Raw genomic sequence first — 24,260 nt, 5'->3', positions numbered from 1 at the left:
TGAGAAAAATGCAAGGTTCTGTGGCTTGGAGGCTTCTATTTTATGGTTGGGTACATTTTCAACTTCATTAGTTAGGTGCACATTTTTGGAAGTGAATGACTCTCTCTCCTTGGCTTTTGGTTTGATGTTACAGATAGATGTGAATCTTTCCTTTGACACACTGAGGCTTAAAGCCCAATGTGATTTATATATGAGGTTAGTTATGGGATAAAAACCAGCAAGTGCTGCACATCTAATAGCAATACTGCTTTCCTTGAGCAGACACTTGCAGAACAACTGGGTTGTTGGTTTTTTTTTGCTTTTAAAAATAACCAGAAATCCTCCCTGCAGATGGACCAATATGTCTGGAAGTTGTTGCACTTCTTTAGCCACAGGCAACATAAAGACCTCAACAAGAAGAGATGCTTTACTTTAATGACTATAACATGCTTAGGAAATGTTCCTCTACCTTCTCCTCACTATATTTGAATGCATGCCTTTCCAACTTCTGCTCAACCTATGGCTTTGGCTCTTATGCTGGCAATAAGCTGCTTTTGGACTCCTGAAAGGGAACTGTCTGTCCTTACCAATGCTGAGCTATTTCCCATGTTTGCCTCATATTATTTTTCCCCTCCCTTCTTCCTCTTTTTCCTCTGTTTCTTTAAATAAGAAAAAAAAAAAAAAAAAGCAGAAAATTTTCAACAAACCAGATGTGCTTTGCAAAGCCTCTAACATCTTCCATTCTCAGTGGTCTCTGTGTGTTTGTTGAATCACAAACGTCTTTCTTTTTTTTTACTTCTTTTGTTGTTTTTTTTTTTTACCATGGAAACCTACTATAAGTAGCTAATTAAAGGAAGAGGGAGACTAAGACATTTGATTATCCTCTTTTTTTTTTTTTTCTTAAAGCAAAGCAAATAATAATAATAAAAAAAAAAAAAAAAAGTAGGGGGAAAGGGAGGTCTTTTAAAAACATCTGAAGGGGCCCAGGAAGAATTCGTCTGGTTCACAGATTTATTAATAATAATGAAGTCCTAGTTTTAACAGCTGGAGTTGGATATCTTTCTAAATATAGACGTGGCTAATTGATTGCCATGAGTTAATCGGAGCCATGTTTCCTCAGCTGGCGTTTAAAACAATACAAATTATCTTTTCAAACCTGGGAAGCTTTTTATTTTTGGAATATATGGAACAGGCAAAAATCATTTCAGTACTGAAGTTTTGGAAACACTCCATTACAAGGTGTGGTACTGACCTTCTCTACGGAGGACATTTATCACAATCCCACTCAATACTTTTTTCCTTTTTGGCCTTCTTTCTTAAACAGGATTATTTACTGCTAGTGGTCATGAAGAAGTGATATTTTAAACTTAAAGGGTCAGACTGTCACATGCAGACATCCTTGTTTGCAGCAGAAGCTTTGTAAATGTACTTATCTTCATTCGGTAAACAGATGGTGTAGTTAAGAAGTGACTGAAAACTTAGGCTAACATTTTAAATAGGCTCCCTAGCACAGCTGGTTCTTGTTCTTTTTGTGTTTTTCTCACTTTCAATACCACTTTATAAAGGAATATATAGATTAGATCAAGGGATAATGTTTTCTGCCATTTCCCATAAACTGGAAGCTGTGGGCAGGAGAAAGTGAAATTCTGCCCTGGAATCTGTCACCAGTTCTTACATGTTGTAGCAGACAAAAGCTGACTTTTTCATATCAGGAGGAAAAAAAAAAAAACCACAAAAAAACCAACTTTATTATTATTATTTTGTTTTATTAATTAATTTATTTATTTATTGTGAAAATTCTTCTCTTAGTTTCCTGCGGGGAAGCAAAGAAAATGTCCAAGAGGAGTAACAGTGCCCTCCTGCTGTTGTGTGAATTTTATTTTCTTACTTGAATATAGTGACATTTGCCCTACATGAAACTTCAGGGTATCCTTGAATGCTGACAGATATGGACATAACTATTGCTTTAAAACTCTTCTACTTTATGTGAGGTTTCTAACAAATCCATTAATTGTCTTGGATCCTCCTAGAATTAATTCAGCTTAGTAAGGTAGTATCATTCCTATGTAGTTGGTAGTCATGTCACAGCTGCATGACTCCAAAGGGGGTTGGGGTTGAAAATCAAGCCTAAGCTGCTCTGCAGAGGCACAGGGGAGGTCTCAGTTCTGGCAGGGCTGATGAGGAGGGTAGGAAAAGTGTCCATCTCCAGATTTTCTCATGACATCTACTGTGAGGCAGAGTGTTTATATTTATCATGGGAGAGACTGGAGTTCAGAATCTGCACATGTATTTAATAAGCTTAGCACGTGTAGTAACTGTTTTGAAGAGCAGCAAGGCAGTGAAAGCCAAAATCCGTTTAAGAAAATAGCCATTAATGGCAGAATGTTATGAAAATAACGAAATACTGTACTCCAAGTGCCAGTTACTGTGCACTTCAGTCATTCATTTTTAGAGACTGGTGTTTTCCGTCAGCCTCTGTGGCTGGTAGGTAAGGTAGAGGTTGGGTTGGAGACTGAGGAAGTCAGGGCAGGGAGTGTGCATGGGCAGGCACTACAGCCTGCCATCAGAAACAACCATGTGATAAACAAATTGTGCAGCTTCTGTGTGTAGAACTGCAGATGCTTCAGGATGAGATGGAATCTAACATACCAGAAACGTCTATAGCACTTGTGTCTCAATTACAATCTAGGTACTTCCAGAGTCACTGTTGAACTCCTGGGAGAATCCATTTAGAGATCTAAAGTTGCAAAGAGAGTTCTGCCTGAGATGAGTGGGTCTCTTTCTATTGACTGATCTGCATCTGCCCCATACAGAGAGCACAATTTTATCTGAACTGCCTTGGTACAGGCTTCGAATCTTTGCAACAGCAAACTCAGGATTACTTGTCTGGGGAAGACGGTTCATGTTGCATGATATAATTTGTTTTTGCATTGGCTTCTTCATTGATAGTGGAAGGCACAGACAGCAGGAAATTTTTATTGTAGCTGTTTTCCCTCCTCCTCACAGAACGCCATTCCTGCCGTTTCCAGAGCTCTTCTACCACTGTTTAACATTTCATTGGCAAACAGAGCCAATAGTGTGCACACTGCTGTCCCGCTTTCCCTCTCCTTGATGAAATAGCTTTTTAAAATAAACAACTGTCTAAATGATTTGCTTTGGCAAAGGGATGAATTCAGTGGAAAGTTTGGCAGAGGAAGCAGAGCTGGCACTAATCTTACAGACCTGTTATATCATGGAGCTTGGGGGCCCTAATGGTGTGGAAATGAACTTTTTAATGAAAAAAAAAAAAAAAAAAAAGATATACCATTCTTTATTACATTGGAAAACCCACTGAAACAATTTTCCATCTTGCTTTTGCATGTCATCTGTCCCCAAATGACTTATGGAATAAGCAAGTTTCAGGCTCTGTTCTGTGATATTACAGCACTTCACAAAATTCTGGGAATCATAGAATGGCATATGTTGGAAAGAACTTTAAAGATCATTAAGCTCCAGCCCCCTGCCAGGGTGTTGCCACCAATCTGTCAAGTGGCCTGGGGCCCCATTCTGTCTGGCCTTGAACACCTCCAGAGATGGGACAAGTGTTGGGCATTTATGAGGACTGAGCTACCGATTTTGCAGACTATGCAGTATTATACAGGGAGGGAATCTGCATTTGGAGCAGCTGAGTGACTCGTGCAGGGTCACACAGAACTTGAGGCAGATAGTAGAAAAGAGTGCTGAGGCTCAGAACTACTAAGGCTGCTCTGTACTGCTTTGCCTGGAACTCCCTGAGCCAGGATGGCAGCTGTTAGCCACTGTACGGCATGCTGCCCCTCATCCCTGCACTGGTATTTTGACAGAGCACACGTGATGGTAGAAACATAAGAAGGAAGAAAAGCAGAGGGGTCTGTTGTAGACACTATATGTTCGTGAATGTCTCTGGAGGGCTCCCAGGATGCTTGATCCTTCCAGCACATCAATACTTTTCCTCCTTTATGTGGCAGTGAGAACACAATGTCAAAAGCCCCTCTGCCAGTGTGGCAAGAATTAGCTGGTGCTGGCAGTTGGGTGGCAGACCATGTGCAAAACATTTGCAGATGACACCACCCTCTAATGTAGACTTCCATATACATATATAGGATTCAAGATCCTCAGGCATAGACCTCCTCCTCAGCTTCCTAGCTTTAAAGACTAGGAAACCCCTGTGGGGCTAATAAGCCTTCCTCCTAGCTGCTAGCTCCAATCACTGCTCTTAATTTGTCCCTTTTCTTTCAGTTTTCACAGGGATTAACCACAAGATAAGAGAGAAGAGATTCCAGATAGCACATCTACTGTGACCTCTGTGTGCTCAGGCAGCTGTGACAGTATATTTAAGTAGACGTATATTGGAAGAATATATTAGAGAGGGAGACAGAGGTAGTAGGTGTGTACACATGTATATATTTGCCTTCAGAGGTTTCAGAGAACAGAGTTAAACAGAGAAGTAGACTGTTGCTATTTCCATACTCTGAAATCCTTCCATGACTTGCCGCTGCTGTAGTGGTTCCTTCAACTCCTGCCATGTTTGGTAGCTCAAAGCAACTTGCATTCCTTCCAATGCTTTTTTTTCCTGCTTTTATTTTTTTTTTCTCCAGATACTTTGAGTTTCTTTGTTTGTTTCTGGCTGAGAACGCAGCCTTTTTAAAGGAAGAAAAAAAGAAAAAGTTATTGCTTCAAACTGCTTTGTGGGCCTGGCAGTGAAAGCAGAGGAGGGGAGATGCTGGATGTCTCAGGCTGTGCCAGAAGGAAGCTGCTTTCCTTGGAGATTTCTTCCCCCTGCAGTTAACTGGGAGACATTGTTTGTGCTTTACCTGGTACAGAGCCAGAGGGTTTCATAAGTCCTGCTTCCAAATTCATTTTATGCTTGGGATCTGAGCCTGGACTGTTCTTATTCTTTTCCATTCTGCAAGAGCACCTAAGGAAAGGGAAGTTGGGCTGTGGCGATTGGAAATCAGTCCATTGCTTGGGAGAGGCTGGTTTCGTTTTAGTGAGCAGGGATGTCTGTGAGGATGCTGTGTTCTTCAGTGCTGGTGCATGAAGGTGCTAGGGGAGCTGCACATCAGGGCAGCATTAGAATCAGGAGTGTATCATTAGTTCTGTCAGTTGTGGTGCAAAAGTGTATGAGACAACAGTGTAGTTTTGGGATGTGTATGGTTAGAGGATGTGGGCACAGATGCTGTATGCAGACTATCTATGCATGCAGTTGGGTACATTTGGGTGAGTACTGGGGCATGTTTGTGAGTATGAGGAAGCGAAAAAGAGAGTACAAGTACTGCAAGACTTGTGTCCAGAAGCCAGGGGTTGCTGAGAATTTACCATATCCAGATCAGGACAGCCTTGTGATTGAAGTCCTGCCAGTTGGCTCTTTCCACATGTGTCCTGCAGGCTCAACATTTCCCTATTAAAATAAAAGCCATTTGTGATGTATTCACTCTCTTTTAAGTCTTCCCTGGAGCCCTGGCTGCTTTCCTTGCCCTTCTCTCATGCCGTGTCTGTCCATGGTCTTCTCTCTCCTAGGCAACGGTGACTCAGGACTCTGGAGTGATGGATGACATAGCAAAAGGCTCCTGAGAGGATGGGCTACTACATTATTATACAAAACCTCTAAATCTAGCCCTTTTAGAAGTGAAATTGAGGGGGAAATAGGAAGTGAAGGTGGAAGGGCTAGATCAGTTAGGATGAGCTAGAATTACTTGTTTGGTAGTTGTTTTCCAGCTAGCTCATTGCCTTTCATGCCCCTGCTGACCCACAGCTGTAGCTGAGATGTGGCCAGACAGTCGCTCTCTGAAATAGTTCCATCAGCCTCAGGAACTGAATACTTATTTTCTAATGTGAGTGGACAGATAGTGCTCCCCAGCACCATTGCCCTGTGTTGCCCAAAGAATAACCAGTAGAGCAGATTCTTCGGGACACAGGCACCTGCCGTAATAGAAGCATTTCAGTTACCACGTGGGGAGGCAGTTTCTTTTCTGCACGTGAATGCTCAGGGAGTTTTGAATTACATGTGTAGTTACGCATAATCTTTCCTCGCTGTCTTCAGCAGACTGCCTGCCTAATTGTTGCTTTTGTGTTTTTTGCCCCTTTGACAGTACGCCAAGGCACTGAAGCATTTTGGAGAGAATGAGGGCAAGATGCAGCCAGATGAGTTTTTTGGCATCTTTGACACTTTCTTACAGTCATTTGCAGAGGCAAAGCAAGATCTGGAGAATATGAGGAAGAAAAAAGAAGAAGAGGAGCGCAGGGCACGCATGGAAGCCATGGTGAGAACTTGGGCAAAATAAGGCATTTTACTTCATCATCTGTTCATTTCTCAAGAGAGAAGCATTGACAGAGGCAGTTCAATTGCTGATGTCCTGTCACTGTTTTATGTCCTTTCCTTTGCCACCTCTTTGTCATCTTTCTCTTCACAAATGATGGCATTTTTCCTGCTGGCTGTGTCCTGGTAGCTTTCAAGGGCTGTCAAAAAAGAATATCTGCAAAGTTTGGCTTCTAAATCTCTCTCCTTTTGAGTTCAAATACCCAAATCTAGTACTGTTTTTTTCTGTCAAGGTACTTGGCACGGTGGTGCTCTCCCTGGATGGAGCTAGTCTGCCTTGCTTTCTGACTGCTCTCTCTGTGCAAAAGTTCTTGGAGCCAGGTCCTGCCAGCTGGGCAGTTTCCACTCAGACTTTATCATCATCTGCTGTGTTCTTGTCCCCTAGTAGTGTGAGGTGACACAGTAAATGCCCTACTGTAGTCTGCTATGTCTGGCCTTAATGCTTTGATTTCTGGGGCTGTGTTAGACCTTGATGAGGCAAGTGTGCTTTTCTGCATCATTGATTTTGCCTCTTGGAGACCTACGTGTATAACCCCGGGGGTTCATGTGAACCAGCTTCTCCTTCTGATCTCAGGCTTTATTGAATATGAACAGTCCAGCTTTTTCCTCCTCCTTCCACCCTGCCAACACTTTAACCTTGGCTGTTGCCTGGCTCCTAACTTCACTGAAGGCAATTGCTACTTGCAAGTTTGCTGTGCCAAAAGAACCCTTTTACTCCTTTCACATGAGGAGTGAGGTAGAACTCTAGGACAGCAGCAGACTTCTTGGAACCGTTGGATCCAGAGATAGAATGCCAAGATTTAGGCACAAGTTTCCCTTCAGCCAGCAGAGAAAATGCAGGAGCCCACTGTTAAAACTCTAAAAAGCTTTAGTATGCCTGATGTACTGAGAGAGAGGTTGCTGTTTGCTTATGAGAAGAATCCTCCTGCAACATGGAACTAGTGCACAGTGAACCACCTGCATCTTGGGAGCCATAGCTATGCCTTAGTATTTCCACTAATCTTGGAGCTGAGTAGCGTGAAGGATAATTGAGCTCCCTGGTGCTACCACAGAAAGACTGAGAGTATCACACCAACAGCTATACTTACCCACTGACTGGTAAAATCAACAGTCCTGTTTCATTGCTGTTTCTTTTTATAATCACTATCTCTTTCTGGACTCAAGGCAATATTCTTTCTTTTCCCTATCTCTGCAACGTGCTATACTATTTTCTTTGTCCAGTGTATTTAGCTTGTGGTCATCTGATGAATTCCCCTTCTTATTTTTCTCCTGAAGGAACATGACCTTTCTGTCTGTTTGAATATAACTATTCATGCCCTACAAGCAAAGCTGTTTATGACTCTAGTGGCAACTGGTTTGTGCAAAAACATCCAGACTAACTTCAGACTCACCAGGTTAGATCCCGTGAGCACAGCTGGTACTCTTTGCTCTGGTGTGGTAATGCTTTGTGAGGCCAGCAGAAGATGCTGCTTGTTCCTTGCCTCCTGTGCTCTCTGCTCACCTGAACAAGAGAAGGGAAGCACAGTATAGTCTCTGTTGCCCTTGAAAAACATGATGGCCTTATGGATAGGACACTGATTCTTTTATTTCCAAACTGTACTAATACATCTTAGATGCCTCATAACACAGTGTCTTTAGTGACCTGGCATCTTGGTCAGTGAATCCTAAAGCTCTGTCTCTTTCTCCACAGCTGAAAGAACAGAGGGAAAAAGAGAGGCATCAAAAGAAAGTGAAAGCAGGAAGCATCTCTGAAGAGACTGGGGAGTTTGATGACCTGGTGTCAGCGTTAAGGTCAGGAGAAGTCTTTGACAAGGACTTATCCAAACTCAAACGTAATCGCAAGCGTTCGGGGAACCAAGGCTTAGAGACAAGCCGGGAGCGGGTGGTGACAAAACTAAATTATTAATTACAAGAGAAAGAAAAATAATCAACTGAAATAAGTGAAGAAGAAGAGCAAAACAAGGAAGATAAATGTGTGCGATGGGACCTGGCTGACAGCTGCCCCAAAGGATTTCTTTGGTCTGTGAGTAGAGACATTACCTTTCCATTGATCAGCTTTCCTCTCATCCCTCCTCTGCGCTCCTAATTCGAACCATTATAAAAGTGCCTCTGTGGAGCCAGCAGGGTCTGTGACTGGACCATGCAGACCTGACAGATCTGCTTCTGGAAGTTGATTGTGTCATGAAAGGCCTCATGATGATGACAGAAAGTACTGGGCCTTGCAGACAGCCTTGCAGCTGCAGAAGGAAAGTTTTCTGCGTGCCAAAGTGAAAATGAACTATGATCTCCGTCTTGCAGCATTAATTTCAGAACAACTCAGTAAACACCTGTTGCTTCTTCAATAACTAGACTGGCCTTCAGGGTCTTGTCAGGATGTGGTTCTTGAGGTTACAAATTTCCTCCCAGAACAGGATGTTATAAGCCATTGACCAGCATCAGAAAAATGCTTTTGGTCTCATATTTTATATAGTGTTTTTGTATGGCCTATACTGTCCAAAGCAAGTGGTGCTCAGAAGGAAGTTATCAGTTCTGGAAGAAAACAGAATTTGAAAATCAGGATTGACGTAAAATACGTTGCCAAAGTCTTTTAGATTCTCCTTTTCTAGAAACAGTTTTCTGGAATTCATTGAAAGAAAGAAGTTGTGGCTTTTGTTTATGGGTTGGGATTTCACCTGGATGACTGTGGAGCCTGTTGTAATTGCTGGAGAGTGGGAAGAAAACTGCTGAACATTTCTTATCCATTTGTGCAAGATTCCTTAGTGCAGTCCAATGGAAATCAGAAGCTTTTGAATATCATTCACAGGTCACAAGTGGCAAAAAGTAAAAGGGATTGCAAGCTGCAAGAAGTGAGGTTTCTTCTCCACTTGATGCAGGCTACAGCTGCTGTGGGAATGGACTGGACTTTCTACATAACAGGCTGACTTATTGCATGCACACCAATCCTGTCTAGAGTAATTAGATAGTTCAGTAGGATGTCAGTGATGTCAAAGGAGAGCTGTACAAGCCACAGCCTTTTTCATTTAGAAGGGATTACTTAGCATGAACCAATGGAAGGTCCCATAAGGAAAACTGAGATTTTTTTTTTCCATGAGGACACAAAATCATATATGTGAAGCAGGCTTTAGAAGCGGGTTAATTCACAAGAAAAAAAGAAATTTGTGTTTACACTGCATCTATGAAGCACACAGATAAAAGGCAGAGAACCCCAAGAAGATGCTTGAATTCTAAATTTGATTTATCTTCATGGCTGTAGGAAGGGGATTCAGTTCTGTGGGCTGCCATGGCCCTTTTTTTTTGTCATATTTTTCCTTTCTTCAATCTTGTCATCTGTTTTGATTATCAACTCTGAAGAGGGAAAACAGAAAAGAAATTTTGATGGATTCTTCATCCAAGACAAGAAGGAGACAGCATTTGAGAAGTGAGGCCTAACATTTACAAACTATGTATCAACGGTAAACAGCACAACTGTCAAGGAATCCCAGGGAAATGGAAAAAAGCTCCATTAGTCACTTTAATATTTTGGTTCTATTTTTCTATGAATGTCATTTAACCTCAGGCTCAGCACTGAGTCTGCAGAATAGAACTTCTGCCATACATGCTGCCTGATCAGTATTACACACTACCAATATTGGAGAAGCCAACAGTAGTGGTTATCTGAACACTAAAATAATTATGTAAACTATGGAAAGATGCAAAAGAATTAGGATTGTTCAACTCTAATGTTTCATTGTTTACTGAATTTTGAGACTCCCACCCTACAATTTCCCTATTTACGACATTCCAGACTGCCGCGCCTCTGTATAATACTCATCGTAAAGAGCTGGTATCTTACAAGAGCTGGGTGCATTCTCCTCCCTTATTATCCCATTACCCTTCTGGGATTAGCTATTAACAGCAATATTCATTGCAGCAGACACAAGCACCTTGTAGAAGAAAGACTGTATTTCATAAAGGTTTTTGGAAGTTTAACTCTCACTTTTATAAGCATTTTTATTTTAAAATACAAAATGGATTTTTTAGAAATGTCTCTTGTAAATTATATTAACAAGCTCCTCGCTGCTCCCCAAAGTAGACATGCCATATCTCAGCCCTTTTTTCGTTTGTCTTGTTTTAAAGCATGCCATATAACCCATGCCATGTAAGCCATATGAGAGGTGGTAATATGTGCCAAATTGGTATACAGTTGAGTTTAGATTTTGATAATCCCTGAATTCCAAAGATAGTACTTTTAGGGATTAGAACATTGTAGATTTCCCTCCTCTTTGTTCTCCTTGGTTTTAGGATTCACTCAGAAGTTCAAGTGTAGTGCGAGTGCCAAGGTCAGCTCTGGTGCAAGATGTGGCTATGTCCAACTTATGGCTGCTTGCTTGCTCCCCAGGTACTTGTTCAATGTGGCAGACTGTCAGCAAGGCGGTTCTGTTATAGAATTAACACCTCAGGGCAAAACCCTTGAATATAAATACAGCATTCCCTACCCCAGTATTTTTCAAACCAAGTTCAAGGAGTGCTTTTTGAAACTGAAGTCACTTTGCCAGGCCATAAATGTAGCAAAAGCAGAGAGAGTGATAATCTCCCTGTCCATTTGTGTACACAGTTCATCCCTGTTATGGAAAGTTATATGATGGTATGCAGTGCTCCAGGCGCACTGGCAGTCAGAGAAAGCTGCTGTAACTTTGCAACCACCTCAATATATACACAAGTAATAAGAGACTGTGCAACTCCAGTAAATCAGCTGTGAGATACATTACTGGAACTGAAAAAAAAACAACAAACCAGTGTCATGCCCCTGGTTCATTGCAGCTCAACTTTCTTAGCACTTAAGGGCCCCAGACTGCTTTTGTTTTGAGTCGGTGGTGGTGGCTGAAGGTTTCTTTCAGCATGCTGAACAGTCTCCCCTGGCTGTTCACTGCTTGGTGAATGTTCATGACAAGCATTCTGGAAAAGCTTGGTTACTCACTGGGGCAAGCAGTGATTTCATGTAAGTGGTGACAAGCAGAGAGTCCAATTAATATGTCTACTGTAAGAGATGAGGCAGGCCACAGCAGATAAGGAAAAGGTTGAATCTGCTCTAGGTCCCAACTTCAGATTTTTTGCAAAGCCAAGACCATCCTTGCTTGGAGTCTCTGGCATGCTGTGAATGCAGCTATTCTTTGTTTCTCATATGCAGTTTTGATTGAGTTGTTAGGTGCAAGGCAGGAAGATTCTAATCCTTGTCGTCTAGTGCCTCTGTAGTCTGGACGGGCACAACAAGCAGTCATGAGGCTTAAACATTAACATTAAAGCGAAACCTTTTTATCATATTCTGAAGGACATAGAAGATCTAAGGTCTGCTGTTGTCCTTGCAGATGTGCTTAGCACCAGCATTTTAAGTAGGAGAGGAGGAAATGTGGAAAAGGTTCTAATTGAGGGCTTGTTCTATTTTATAATTTTCCTAGAGAAATGTAGTTGTTGCTAATTATATGATGAAGTTCTTCACACCTAGAAGAGGAGGTACTTTCTAATTCTCCAAACCTTGTCTGTAGAGATCTAGTGTTTCTTCACTTACCTATGTGTCTTTGCATTGTTCTTAAGCAGATTGCATTAGGATGACCCCTGAAAAGACTGCAGAACTTTCCCACACACACACCCCACTCCCTTTGCTCTTTGTCACTCTTCTCAGTTGTCCGTAAGTCTCTGAAAATGCTACAAAGTGAAGTGACTTCAGGGCAGCAAGGCCCTTCATTGCTTTGCAGCACAGCTATGGTCCGGGCACTGGTTCCCTACAAGAGCAGAAGCAGGACTAATATTCAGGGATGAGAGACTCTCCACTAGAGAGACAGCTTGGGCATCCTTCAGAAGCATTTCTGTAATGTGTTCACAATGTCTGAGGAAGGGGAAGGCATCGTGAGGGGCCCTGATGGAAGGCTGTGGAGCAGGTGTTTCTGTAATGGTCAGCTCCATTGGCTGAATCTTCCCTCTTTTTTAGGAAAGCTCGCACTCTGAGCTGGGTTGCACGGGAGAAGCTTGTGTCAGGAGTTTCCTTGAGGGGAAAGGAGATCAGTTGTACAGTTGATGATGTACATGATATATGCAGTTTTGTTTCTGGGTTGGTTGTTTTGTGTTTGTTTGTTTGTTGTTTTTCTTTTTTGTTTGGGGGTTAAATGATTTTTTTTTTTTTAAATGGTTTTCAGAATCTCTAAGGGGAACCTGTAAATCTGACACCTCTATTTATTTTGCCTTATTTTAGTTTGCTATGTTTGTATGTATACACTGCATTACAGCAAAGACTCTTGAGACCGTGCCAGGGCATTACACCAGCTAGACAGCTGGCATGGCCGTTCTGCAGCAAGCTGAGCAGGGGATGGGAGCAGCCTTGGTGTGGGAAGGGAAGCAAGGAAGAAGTTCACTTTTCCTTTCATAGGAATCACTCTGCCCTAACAGTAATGGACTTGGGTAAGCGTATCTTTTAAAGCATGTGGTAAATCGATACAAGGAGGTTATTTAAGAATACTTTCTAGAAAAAAAACTGTTTTCTTGTTATGAATCATGGTGGGCATATTGAGAAGGGTTAGGCTACACAGCTCCTAACTGAAATTTCAACCTCCAGTTCAAATTCTGCACGTAGTGCCAGAGAAGCTCAAATAGATATACAAGTATGGATCGTACTCTTACCAGAGTTTACACTGTTAGTGAGACAAACTGTGACAGGCCAAAGATGAAAGGATTCTCTCTGATTCCCCTCTCTGCCTCCACTCTGGTTCCTCAGGGCATCCAGGGTAAGCAATATTCTTTGGCTGTTTGGTTTTCTCTCTGTGGAGTCTCTAGCAAAAGTACAAGCTCTTTGGCTTCTGTACTGAACAAGGAAGATTTCTGGTTGTCTGCCATTCAAACGCTTAGCTGCTGTTGGCCACTCTTACTTTCCTTATCAAAGGTGAAAAAGTCCATCTTGGGTAATATAATTTGGCCAACTGAAAATATAGGTGTAGATATTAAAGCTATTTACTCCTCTGAGTAGTTTGGATGACCAGATTCTCCTAAAGCTGGCCAGATTATGCTGAGAAGGATGTCATTATCTTAGAAAGCTGTTATGGCACCTCGTTTTGAGTCTGGATGCTTAACAGATATTCCAAACCAGTCTTCTGATGCTGGTGTTAATGTGGAACAGATCCAGTATATCCCCAGTACAGCATTTAACACCAACATTATTTAAAGCAACATCTGGATCAGAACTCTCTTTTTAAACAGCTTTAGCTGCTGAGAAGATGTTCTACAGGGCTTCCAAAGAGCTCAGTCCTTTCAGCTGTACAACAGTTGGAGCTCTCACTCAGCTGATCTAGAAAAGCCTCAATGATATGCTACTGACAACCCAACCCCCTCTACACTCCCCCTCATCTTCAGACTTGCCCCTAAACACTCTCTTTAAAAACCTTTGCTGTTTTAGAATTGTAGGAGGACATCAGGTGTCTGAGCCACACTCAACGCTTCTCCCTTCCAAACTGTATTCAGCCATTCTCCTTTCCTGCCAGCCTGCTCAGTTTGAAAGTTGCAGATCATTTTTGGAGGTATCCCTGCCTGCCGAGCTGGAAAGTATAGTGCTGCTTACTGAAGTGTGAGGTTGTGTGCTGCTGTAATGCCTTGGCGTATCCTCATTTCTTAGTCAATTTAAGACTATAAGTGAATTAAATGTACAAATCCTGTAGTGTCCTTTTTATCTGTATCTTTTTATAAGAATATACTGTAATACTAAAAAAAAAACAAAAGCAAAAAAATTAAAGATATATTGCCCCCACTGCGTCTCAGTAAATTTATTTGTAGTTGCATTTTCTGTGCTTTTGCTGGACAGCGTTACAGGTGAGTTGGAGTCTGAGTGCATTGTTTTTCTTGGGTCTGGGTCTTTCTCTTTGATCAAGAGCATGCAGTTCTTCAGTGACACAGTCACTGCAGAGCTGGGGAGAAACCATGTCAGTCTTGCTATTTCAGGGCTTATAATCCATATGTGGACACACTCGTGGAACAGCAGGTAAGGCTGCAGTGCTGGCTGTAAGCTTACTTGTCTGAGCAGCATCCTCAGAAGAGCAGGAGTGAGAGGATGGCTTCAAAGGAAGGAGTTCAATAAGGCTGGATGAAAGGAAGCCAGGAAAGCCAACTTTAGGGATGTGGGAGGTATGAGGTTAGAGAAGTTGGGTACAGAACAGTGAGGCAAGCAGGAGGTATGTGAGGTCTTGGGCTAATTTGTGTGCACTTGAAGAGCGGGTGAATCAAAGGACAAGCTAAGGAATTCCTTGGAGCTCAAGGGCAGAACTTCAGTTTTACTTTAGGCACACAGCATGCACATGCAGCTGTTTCACTTACACATGAATCTCCTTGTCTCTAATAACATAAATTGATCATTGACAACATTCCTCCTTAAGCCGCAACTTTTCACCGTTATCTGCTATCATGAAAGTGTGATGTCCTAACTGTGAACTCTGGCAAATCTCATGTCTAGCTTAGATCAGGCTGTGCTGTGTGTTCCTGCAGTACATGAGACCTCAAAGCCCCAGCTCTTGGTTGTGGCTCTCAGGTGGGAAGAGCTATGGCAATGAGCAAAAGCAAATAGGGAATAATTGCTTTCACTGGTTGAGGGTGAACAGGCAGCAAGTGGGACTCTGAGTGCTGTGTGGGAAGACTAGTTTTGTACGTGTTAAAAGAGCTTTCACTTTCTCTGTCTTTTGGCCTATTTGATTCAGACTTAGTTGAGCTTGCCTACAAGATTCTTGTTTTACAGATGCAGGGGAGGGATATTTCTGAAATCCATGCAGAGGGAAGTGGCAGAGGGAAGAGGACAGTACTGGGACCTACTTGCCTCTTCTTTAGCAGTCGGGTTTCAGTAAGTTAGAGCAAAGCCATTGTTTTTCTGCTTGTTGGAGGTCAAGCAGCAGCATTTGAATTCTAGCTGTGCCGAACAAACAAAGAGGTATCCTGCTCAAATTATATGAAGATCTTTTTTTCTTCTGTATTTTGACTGGTGTTGGAGCATGCAGTGAGGAGTTGCCGTTCTGCCCTCCAGGGTGGCTTTGGTATAGAAGCCTCCTTTAATCTTCCCATCTGGCTTCTTGTTGTGGCTATAGACTGCTGCTCATCGTCACCATTGCGTAGGAGCAAGGTAAGTGCCTTCTGGCTTCTTTTCTGAGCAATAATAGTGTCGGGGTTTTGCTGTCCTGAATGAGTGGTAGTGAGGAGGAGAGTAAGGGGAACTTTTCTGGTGTGCTGGCTAACTCTGAAGATCTACTATTCATTGGTTTCTCCTTTCTTTAACCTTTGGCTTCTGTTTAAACAATGATTATTTTTATCTCTGCTGTAGCAGTTATAGAATCTTCTGGGGAAAATCTTCTTGGCCTTTTTGGAACTGCATTCTGTTACCTGGCAACAAAATAATAAAATACTTTTGCCCCCTTCACCCACTCTGAAATCCAAAATCTGGATTTCAAGGTCGTTGTGCTAGATTTTGTTTATTCATTTAATGTTTCTTTAGCTAAGGGGCTTCTTGCTGTTGTCTCTGAGACATAGTTGCTGTTCATCTCTACTTTGGTCAGACTTCCAGCAAGAGGGTCTTTCTTTATTATTATTTTTCTGTTTCCTGTATGTCTCGGTGCAGATTGGTTAGAGGAAATGAGGGCAGTGCTGCTTGTAGACCTATGTATACCTGCTAGAATTTCTTGAGGAAGGTGGGGTGGGGTGCTCTGCTCTTTGGAACCTCAACCTGGCAGACTGAATTTTCATATAAGATAGCAATGTAGAGACTAATTAAGAAGGCTAAATGTATTATTCAAACATGCCTTGATGAGGGAAAGAAACAGAGGAGGAATAAAACAGGATAAGATGTCTGTTTGGCATACCTGTTTTTTATATTGATGTTTTCAGGCAAGAAGGAAAAAGGTATAAAATGTATAATGAAATGCACATCAAGGTTGATTAAAATAGTAGGGAGACTAACCAAAGTTTAGTGTGAGTTTAGTTTGATTTCAAACACCAAACTTTGGGTCAGTCCTATGAAAAGAAATTGTCACCTTGAGTATTCACTGTTATTTTAAGGCAGGGTGCTGAGTGCGTCTTGTTTGAAGCTCATTCTTCCTCTTCCTTGTGTCAGCTTCTTGCCTGGAAGGGTGGGGCAAACATGCCTGATATGTCCTCCTGGAGAATGGACTACGCACAGTGGGCTGAGTGTCTCTCCTGAATTCACTTGGATCAGTGTGACTGCCCTGTACCTCAGAGGCATTTGAGTTTCTTGAAGTATTCACAGAGCACCTGGGTGAGGGTCCCGAGGGATCTCCTGCACAATACACACAGTATCAGCTCTGATGCTGGAAAAGTGCTTGGCAAGTTGACCTCTCAGAACTGCTGTTGCCTTCCTTGCTGGTCAATATTTAACAGGGAGATAGAGCTAAAATATTCACCCCCAAGTGATTCTTTTTCTGTCTGTTTCAGAAAATGTGGTTTTATTTATTTTTATTTTTACTGTTATAAATCAAAAGGGTCCTGATCTTCTATCAGTGTAGAATCCAGGCTTCAAAAATGATCTCGTAATATAGAAATACCAATCGTCCTCCCAGTGCCTCTTTGAAAGGAAAAAGCCTCTTAGAAAGAAAACACAACTAGGATTCTTCTAAAGGGTACATTTTTGCTTTTTTAAGGACAAATATTTGTCCTCTCCTCCCACAGCTGAGCTCCCCTCTTTATTCCTATACTTAATTAATGAAGATCTTCCTAGTTCAAAAGAAAAAACTTTCCAGCCATGATCAAAGCACAAAAAATGACATGAATGTGGTGAGGAGTTCCATCTCACTTACTGCCTCTCCCTGGGGTCTCCCACATTGTGTGGTCACTGAGGGTGAGGAGGAGGTGCCAGTCTACCCCTCCATGCCTGCTCTCAGTGCTCTTGCACCAGGGCAGCCATACGACTCTGCAGGACAAGAGCACGCAGAGGAGGGCTAAAAATATGGGAATGGTCTGGAGGGCAAGATGGATGAGGAGCAGCTGAAGTCCTTGCTTTGTTCCTACCAGAGCAGAGGAGGCAGAGGGAAGACCTCATGGTGGCCTATGGCTTCCTCACCTCAGGAGGATTCCTGTCCTTTCACTGTGTCATCCTTCGTATGAATCTTCTTGCGTGCACAATGTTACTCTTTTAAAATAGTGGTAACAGAATATCTTTCCTTCTTCCTTAACTACAGAGAAGGCCATTTCTGCAGCTGGAGAGCTAAAACTGCCTTTGGAGCCAGCACGGACACACAGCCTTTCACTGCAGAAGCAGCTCCAGAGCTGAAGCAATATAACACTGGGACCTGAGCTAGCTGTGGCCTTTGGGATGCTGATTGTCTGCCAGCTCCCAGAGTGTTAGTGCTGGGCTGCAAAAGCAAGAAGTGTCTTGGACTTACACCAGGGTCAAAGTGGGAGACTCCAGCTTGTCCCATATCTGAGATATTGTCCTTGTGAGACAGCTGCCAATTGCTGATCTGTTCCTAATTAATCCTCTCCCAGAGGGATGCTGACCACCACATCCCAAACCCAAAGCTGGATGGGAGGAGGAAGGGGCTAAATCAGATATTGAAGCAATTTCACTCTCTAATTTTTAACCCAAGCTGGCATCCTAATCCAGACAGGAAGGCAGCAGGAGTTTGGATAGAGATCAGTAGTCCTGACAGTGTGTTACAGAGCAGAACCAGTATAATTATGGGCAAATGGACATAGTCACAGAAATAGCTGAGCTCTGATGAGGGGCAGGCTCTTTCCTGAGAACTTCTTGCAGGAATGATGACCAACTCTCTTTCCTCTTTCTTGTGCCAGCACTTTCCATCAGCTCTGCGAGGAACTTTACTGTCACTGAATACTTCTGCCTTTTGTACTCAATGAAATGAGAACTGAAGTGTCACCAGTGCAAGTGGATTTTTCTCCTTCTGAGGCAGGGAAGTGACATTTACATAAAGCAACTAGGACAAGCTGAGGGGCAAAAGCCACATCTGCTAAGAGTAACTTTGCTAATTTGATGGCAAGTGTTACCTTCTTCAGATGCATGTCAGAGAGGAAGAGTGCTCAGGCCTGCAGATCTGTTTCCAGGTGCTCACTGCCAAGTGTATAGAGTAATGGGAAGGATAGATTGGCATTCCCATCTGCAAACAATGATCTGAATGATTTAGCAAGCACGACAGTGTTGGTCTGTCCCAATGCTCTGCAGTTGGGTCCTCCTGTATCCAAATCCAGGCCTGTAGTGGAAGAACTGTGCTCTCCTTCCTGCCTTGGTCACAAGTGATGTGTGATGCCAAGGGCTATCTCTCTGCTCCCAGCTGAGCAGAGCTTGCACCAAGAGCAGGACATGGTGCTGAGGCCAAGGGGGTGCTGGGTTGTGCACTGGGGATCAGGGGCTCTATGAGCATTTCGAGCATCATATTGATTTTATTGCTGATCCAGGTCAGATTTCTCTCACTCTATGTGAGCTCTATGGTACAGAGAAGTGAGATTTGAGGCCAAACTTTGCCATTCTTCCCATGGCCCTCATTGATCTGCCTTTGCCATCCCCATCAGCTTTGTTTCCCAAGTGCCTTGGAAATGCTCCTGTCCCCAGCAGGCACAGGGGCCTCAAGCAGAGACTGGCCTGTCCTTTGGAGAGCTTCAGCCACGTGTGTGCATGGAGACATCTCGTCTGAGGGATGAGGCTAAATGTAGGCCCCTGTAAAACCCCTGAACAGCAGCTCCACCACCAGCTGCTCCAACAGGCTGATGTACTTGTTTCCCAGTTGAGCTCCTTGCTGATGTAGACGTGGCCTCTGTGCACGTGTTTCAGCAGGGGAACAGGTGCCAAAAGCGTTGTCAGCAGGGGAAATTCTTACTGGTGCCAGGCAAGGGTGGAGGAACACTGGAGTTCTTCCCTTCTATAAATGGTTTTGGTGAAAACAGATTTCTTAACTTAGGTTACAGCAGTGAGGGCTGGGTGAGCTTTGTGAAGAGGGAACTACCAGAGACACGTGAGCTGGAGGAAGATCTTGGCTAGATTAGATACACAACAATGACCAGGAATGCAGCCTGTCCATGCTAAGTGTGAAAAAGCCACAGTCTGACTTTTGTCAGATATATCTGGTGGGATGTCCTCTCCAGCAGCAGCATGAGAGCATTCCTGGAGCTTTGGAGAATCAGGTCTCTTACTAGGGCTTCATCCCATACTGTAGGACACAGTAGCACCCCTGCTTTCATTTGAAGTGACCCACGCCCTAGGGAGCTGCCTCTCTTTTGGCTGAGGGCACAGGGAGAACTTGTCAGGCTCTGAAGCAGCTCAATGGGTCTGGGGAGGCCCTGGGATGTGGGGAGCCATGCTTCTGCTGCTGGTGAAGCATAGGAGTGCTTGCTTGCTCCTTGTCCAGCCAGCTGGCTTTAATTTTAGAAACACAGTACTATCTTGGGGCATCTTTTTCCACGGAATGCAAGTCTTTAAGTAAATAAAAACAGCTTTGTCAAGGTGGAATGACAGCCCATAACCACACTGCAAAACACACCGAGTGAGCTGAGCTCTGCTCCTCTTGCATGTGGGACTACTTTGTGCAGATTCAGTGGCTGCTCTGCCCCTCTCTCCTCCTTAGACCCCCTTCTGAGCTGGCAATATGCACTGATTATAAAGAAATAAAAACACCTTGAAATATCAGCCTTGGAGAAGTGGAAATGAAAACCCCTCCAGCTGTTGGCGTCCAGCTGGAGTCCTCTGGCTGAGGTTTGCAAAAGCTATGGTTTATCAGTCATCAGCTAAGTGTTACTGCTGATGCCTTAGCTGTATCTGGGACATCCCATAAGGATATGCTCTGACACATCCTCAGTGAGGATGACAGTGGGCTATAAAGATGAATGCAAGAAACTTGTGTTTAAATACCCCTCCCAGTCTGGCTGGCCAAGATCCTTCAGCACACAGTGGTGTTGCTTATGGCTGAGTGTCCTGGGTGTGTCTGTCAAAGCTGGTTCACTGGCTGGAAAATCCTGTTAAAGTTATTTTACCAGAGCAAAAGCCCATTTGCACCACTCAGGTCCAGCAGCTCTGAGATGCCTGCATGGCTTCTGTTGCATAAGCTCTTGGTTAGCCCTGTGTCTCTGAATCAGCAAGGTGAGCTCTTCTCAGGCTTCCAGTCCAAGCAAGATCTTACTGTGATGGCCTTCCTCTGGTGGATCTGATAGCTACAATAGGGATCAAATGATGTCAAAATTATCCAGATTGCTGTCTGCTTGCTTTGCTGGGAGCACAGCAGATTTCTGCTGGGATAGTACAGCAGCTGAAGGACAGTATGCTGTACTTTTAAGGAAATGAGGTCAGAAGTTCCCATCTTGGGTGCAGTAGGAATTGGCAGAGGCCAACAGTGTCTCCTTGAAGCATGAGTGCATGGACTGTGCCTAATTGCAGAGGTGTGAGTGAGCTCTGGCAGCAGCCTTTGTAGCAATTGGGTTTGAAATCTGTGTCTGTGGCTTGGAAAAAGTATCATGTAGCATCCTAATGTCATGTGCTGACAGGATGCTTGAAGAGGCTTTGTTCTGGTCTTCCCATGTCTTGTGCTTTGTCCCACAGCCCTCAGCAGGGGCTGAATTTCTGGGCAGAATTGGAATAGGTTTTTTGTGCCTCTTTGAGTTTAGTACTTAAATTTGCTGCAAGGCCTGGGGATTGCTGGCTGCCCCTTGGGCTGGCTGGTGGCTTTCCTTCCCTAAGTACTGCCGGAGCAGGGAGGATTTTCCACAGACGTGGTACTGCCTGCTCCTCCTCAAACTGTCTGGTTGAGCCATCTCCTCTCCTCCTTGGCCTCAACTTGAGGCTTTCACTGGTATCACTCATTTGGAGGGATTTTTTTTTTCCCCCTTAACTCTAGTGAAGGCCCTTTCCTGAGGGGCCAGGCGAGCTCTGCCCATGTTCCCTGTAAGCCATGGATCACAGCAGCCCTGGCAGCAATTTCTGTTTCCACTGAACTCAATTAAGATTCAGTCTTGGCAGGATGGAACCTTTGGAACTGCCAGCTGCAATAGGAGAGATGAGGCTTTGAGGGCAGCAAAAACGACACCCTCCCCTCTGCTCTGTTTATTTCTTGGATTTGGGCTGAGGATGGCCCCAAGAGCTGATCTGCAGAAGCCAAGTGAGCCACACAGAGCTTAAACATTCCCATTCAGCATCTAGCCTGGGGTGGGGAAGCTCAGCTCTCCATAGTGCAAAGGCTGTGGGTGGCAGCCGGGAGGTGGCTTCAGGGGAGGGAGGACGCAGCCCCACATGCTGCGTGAGATAGCAGTAATTTCAGCTCATCTGGAACTTTGCACAAGGGGAGACGTGATTGATGAAATGACCCTATTAGTTAATCAGGGTGTTCCTTAAGGACTTGGAAAGTGGTGGAAGGAGTCAGGTCTGTGCAAATGAAACCCCTCTCCCTGGCTCCCAGGAGCAGAAGCTGCCCACCAGCTTCTTGCCCAGTGTGAGGCTGTGCAGCACTGCTGCTGCTGGAGCTATGCCACAACTTGCACCAGCTGGTAACTGGCCCAGGGCACAGCTAATGGAGCAGCTGTGTATCTACCAGCATATGTTTTGTCCAAGCATAATATTAACACATTACAGTTGCCTGACCTTCTGTTGTCTCTCTCTCTTCCTCCCCTGCCTCCTGTCACTCCTGTGCACCTTGCAGCCAAGCTGCCTTTGACGTTGGAACCAGAAACTTTGCTTTTGCTGGCCTTGCATACTTTCAGCTATGTACCCTGGAAGTATCATGGGTATAGAGGAAAGCATTTCTGTTGCGTTTGTTTTTAAGGCTAAATCTATGCAGAAAGAGCTTAGCAGGAGTGTAAAGGTTTTCTGGTTTTGAGCAGGCTCTTCAGAATCCAGATGATGGTCCAGACTTTGCAGTCAGGCTGTGATTGTGAAGCTGAGCAATGCCTTGGTTGTCACACAGCTCTGCTCGAAGCAAGTCTTAACAGCATCTTGGGGCATCTGGCCCTTAAACTTGCCCTTGGCCATACTTAACCTCTGCTATTCTGGGAGCTTTCTCCTCATCAAAGGAGCAAATAGGATGAGCTCAAAAATAGAGGTGCTAAACTGAAGGCTTTCTAAACACAGCACTAGTGGCATGGAAGGTGAAGCTAGCTGGATTTATGCCTCAGCTACTGCTGTATAACTTGTGGTGACCAAAATGAAAATCTGCTCTTATTATGATGGGGTGCACTGGGTTCACCCAGAGCCCTTCAGGCCTGGCTTGTGAGGCAGGCTTCAGCCACTCCACCCTGTGCCTTTCCAGTGAGCGTGCCAGGCACGTCACGGGGTTTGCCATCATCATAGCTTTTATAGTGTTCCTCAGATCACTTGATTTTGAGATCTACATTGAGGCTTTGTCCTGAAGTGTCCCAAAAAAGCTCAGTCAGCCCATTGCACCCAGCAACTCCCATTTTCACATTTGCTGAAAAGCTAAGCTGCTCTTGGAACAAGGCTGTCGAAAATGGAGGGAGGTAAACCATGTTTTCATTGAACTAATTAGCAGTCCTGTGTCCTGGCCAAAGCACACACTACATTACAGCCATTTCTAAGCTGTTACATGCCTGCCTTACTGTTGCTGAGCCAGCCAGGAGCTGCCAGCTATGGGCTGAAGAGGGGTGGGACAGAGGGCTGGATTCTGTTCACTCAAATCCCACATGATGCTGAGTAACCTCAGTGACTTAGGAAGAATTTCTGCAGGTCACCACTGGCTTAGAATGGCTAAAATTTTCTTCCCATTTTTAGTGCTCAGCTGTTGTTGCTTTTAGGGTCTGGTTTTATGCAATCCTCGTGCTGAAAGAGGTCCCTATTTTACTTAGGGCCTAGCCTTTGCTGGCTTCTCCTTTAGTACTTTGCATCCATTTTTTTTTTCTATTTTTTTTTTTTTTTCCAGGGCAGTCTAAGGGTGGGGTGACAGGCCTCAGGATGTGGCCAGGAAGGAAAGAAACTTGCCTGCCACAAAAGACACAGGCTGGATTGGCAGGGAAGAGACAATAAAACACAGATGGGAAATTAGCTGGGACAAATGAGTCTCCAGGAGAGGATAAAAGATGTGCTGTAAGGGCAAGCAACACTTGCTTTGTGTTCCAGTTGCATCTGGCACGTACAGTGTTAGTGGCACATGGTATCTTCTGGAAAGATGTGGTAGGCTCATTGCTTTACTGCATTTTAAACTGTCAGAAATCTAGGACCTTTTTCCTAACATGGAATCAGAAAGTGGATGTAAAGTAGATGTATACTGTGCTGTAGTCCCAGGGTAAGCAGCATTCTTAGGCTATGCCAGATGGAAGACCTTCTAGCAGTACAGCCAGTCTCAGCCCTCTTGCACAGTGCCTGCTGTTGGCTTCCTATGGGGCTGCACTGAGTAAGTAGCAAGTTACAGCAAACTGCTCCACCGATGCTGCTTCCTACCAGCCTTCCAGATAGCAAACAAGGTGAGATCTCTCCTGGCAGCTCAGCTGTATCAGGAAGAGAACCTCTCTTACAGCCTTCACTGTTCTGGAGGGATGGACTTGTGTACAGGCAGTTCCATGGGGCATTCATTTCAGTGTGGCCACTTTAGGCTAAGGAGAATGGGTGAAGTGCTCCTTCCTTACATGACTGCAGCACACAGCAATGCTAAGTTATTCGCATCCACTGATGTGTAATCAGGGAAGTGGGAGACAGCAGGATTAAAGATGAAATGATAAATTATGCTGCCAAGCCTACAAGATCGTTCTATTTAAGTACAGCCAGATGGAGCTGAGTTTCACTCAGCAACATAAAAAAGAATAGTAGCTGCCTTGCAGTAATGTTATCCTGACTGATCTCCTCATAATTGCTGACTAATCACAGTAACTTTCAAAGTCTGTCGTCTTGCTCATTCTGAGTTGACTACTTATAGAAGCTGAGGACTGAAAAAACAAGCATTCCTTTTGATGAGTGAATGGGGAAAAAATGTATTCAAAACAACGTGAA

The 24,260-nt window shown here is 43.9% G+C and overlaps 1 protein-coding gene across 7 annotated transcripts in view; it reads left to right on the top strand.

Annotated features, from left to right (window-relative positions):
* DAAM2 (dishevelled associated activator of morphogenesis 2) overlaps nt 1-14,084 on the top strand; it is a 191,013-nt gene extending 176,929 nt beyond the window's left edge. For all 7 annotated transcript variants that reach the window (XM_015857503.2, XM_015857505.2, XM_015857499.2 and 4 more), the window contains 2 exons: nt 6,090-6,260; nt 8,007-14,084. In XM_015857503.2, coding sequence (XP_015712989.1) covers nt 6,090-6,260; nt 8,007-8,222 — 387 coding nt within the window. In that variant the 3' untranslated portion in view covers nt 8,223-14,084. The remainder of the gene's footprint in view (nt 1-6,089; nt 6,261-8,006) is intronic.
* The last annotated feature ends 10,176 nt before the right edge of the window (nt 14,085-24,260 follow it).

Source organism: Coturnix japonica, chromosome 3 (assembly GCF_001577835.2).
Source record: "Coturnix japonica isolate 7356 chromosome 3, Coturnix japonica 2.1, whole genome shotgun sequence".
In the NCBI taxonomy this organism is placed as follows: domain Eukaryota; kingdom Metazoa; phylum Chordata; class Aves; order Galliformes; family Phasianidae; genus Coturnix; species Coturnix japonica.
Note: the sequence above shows the minus strand (reverse complement) of the source record. Positions and strands in the feature narration are given on the sequence as shown.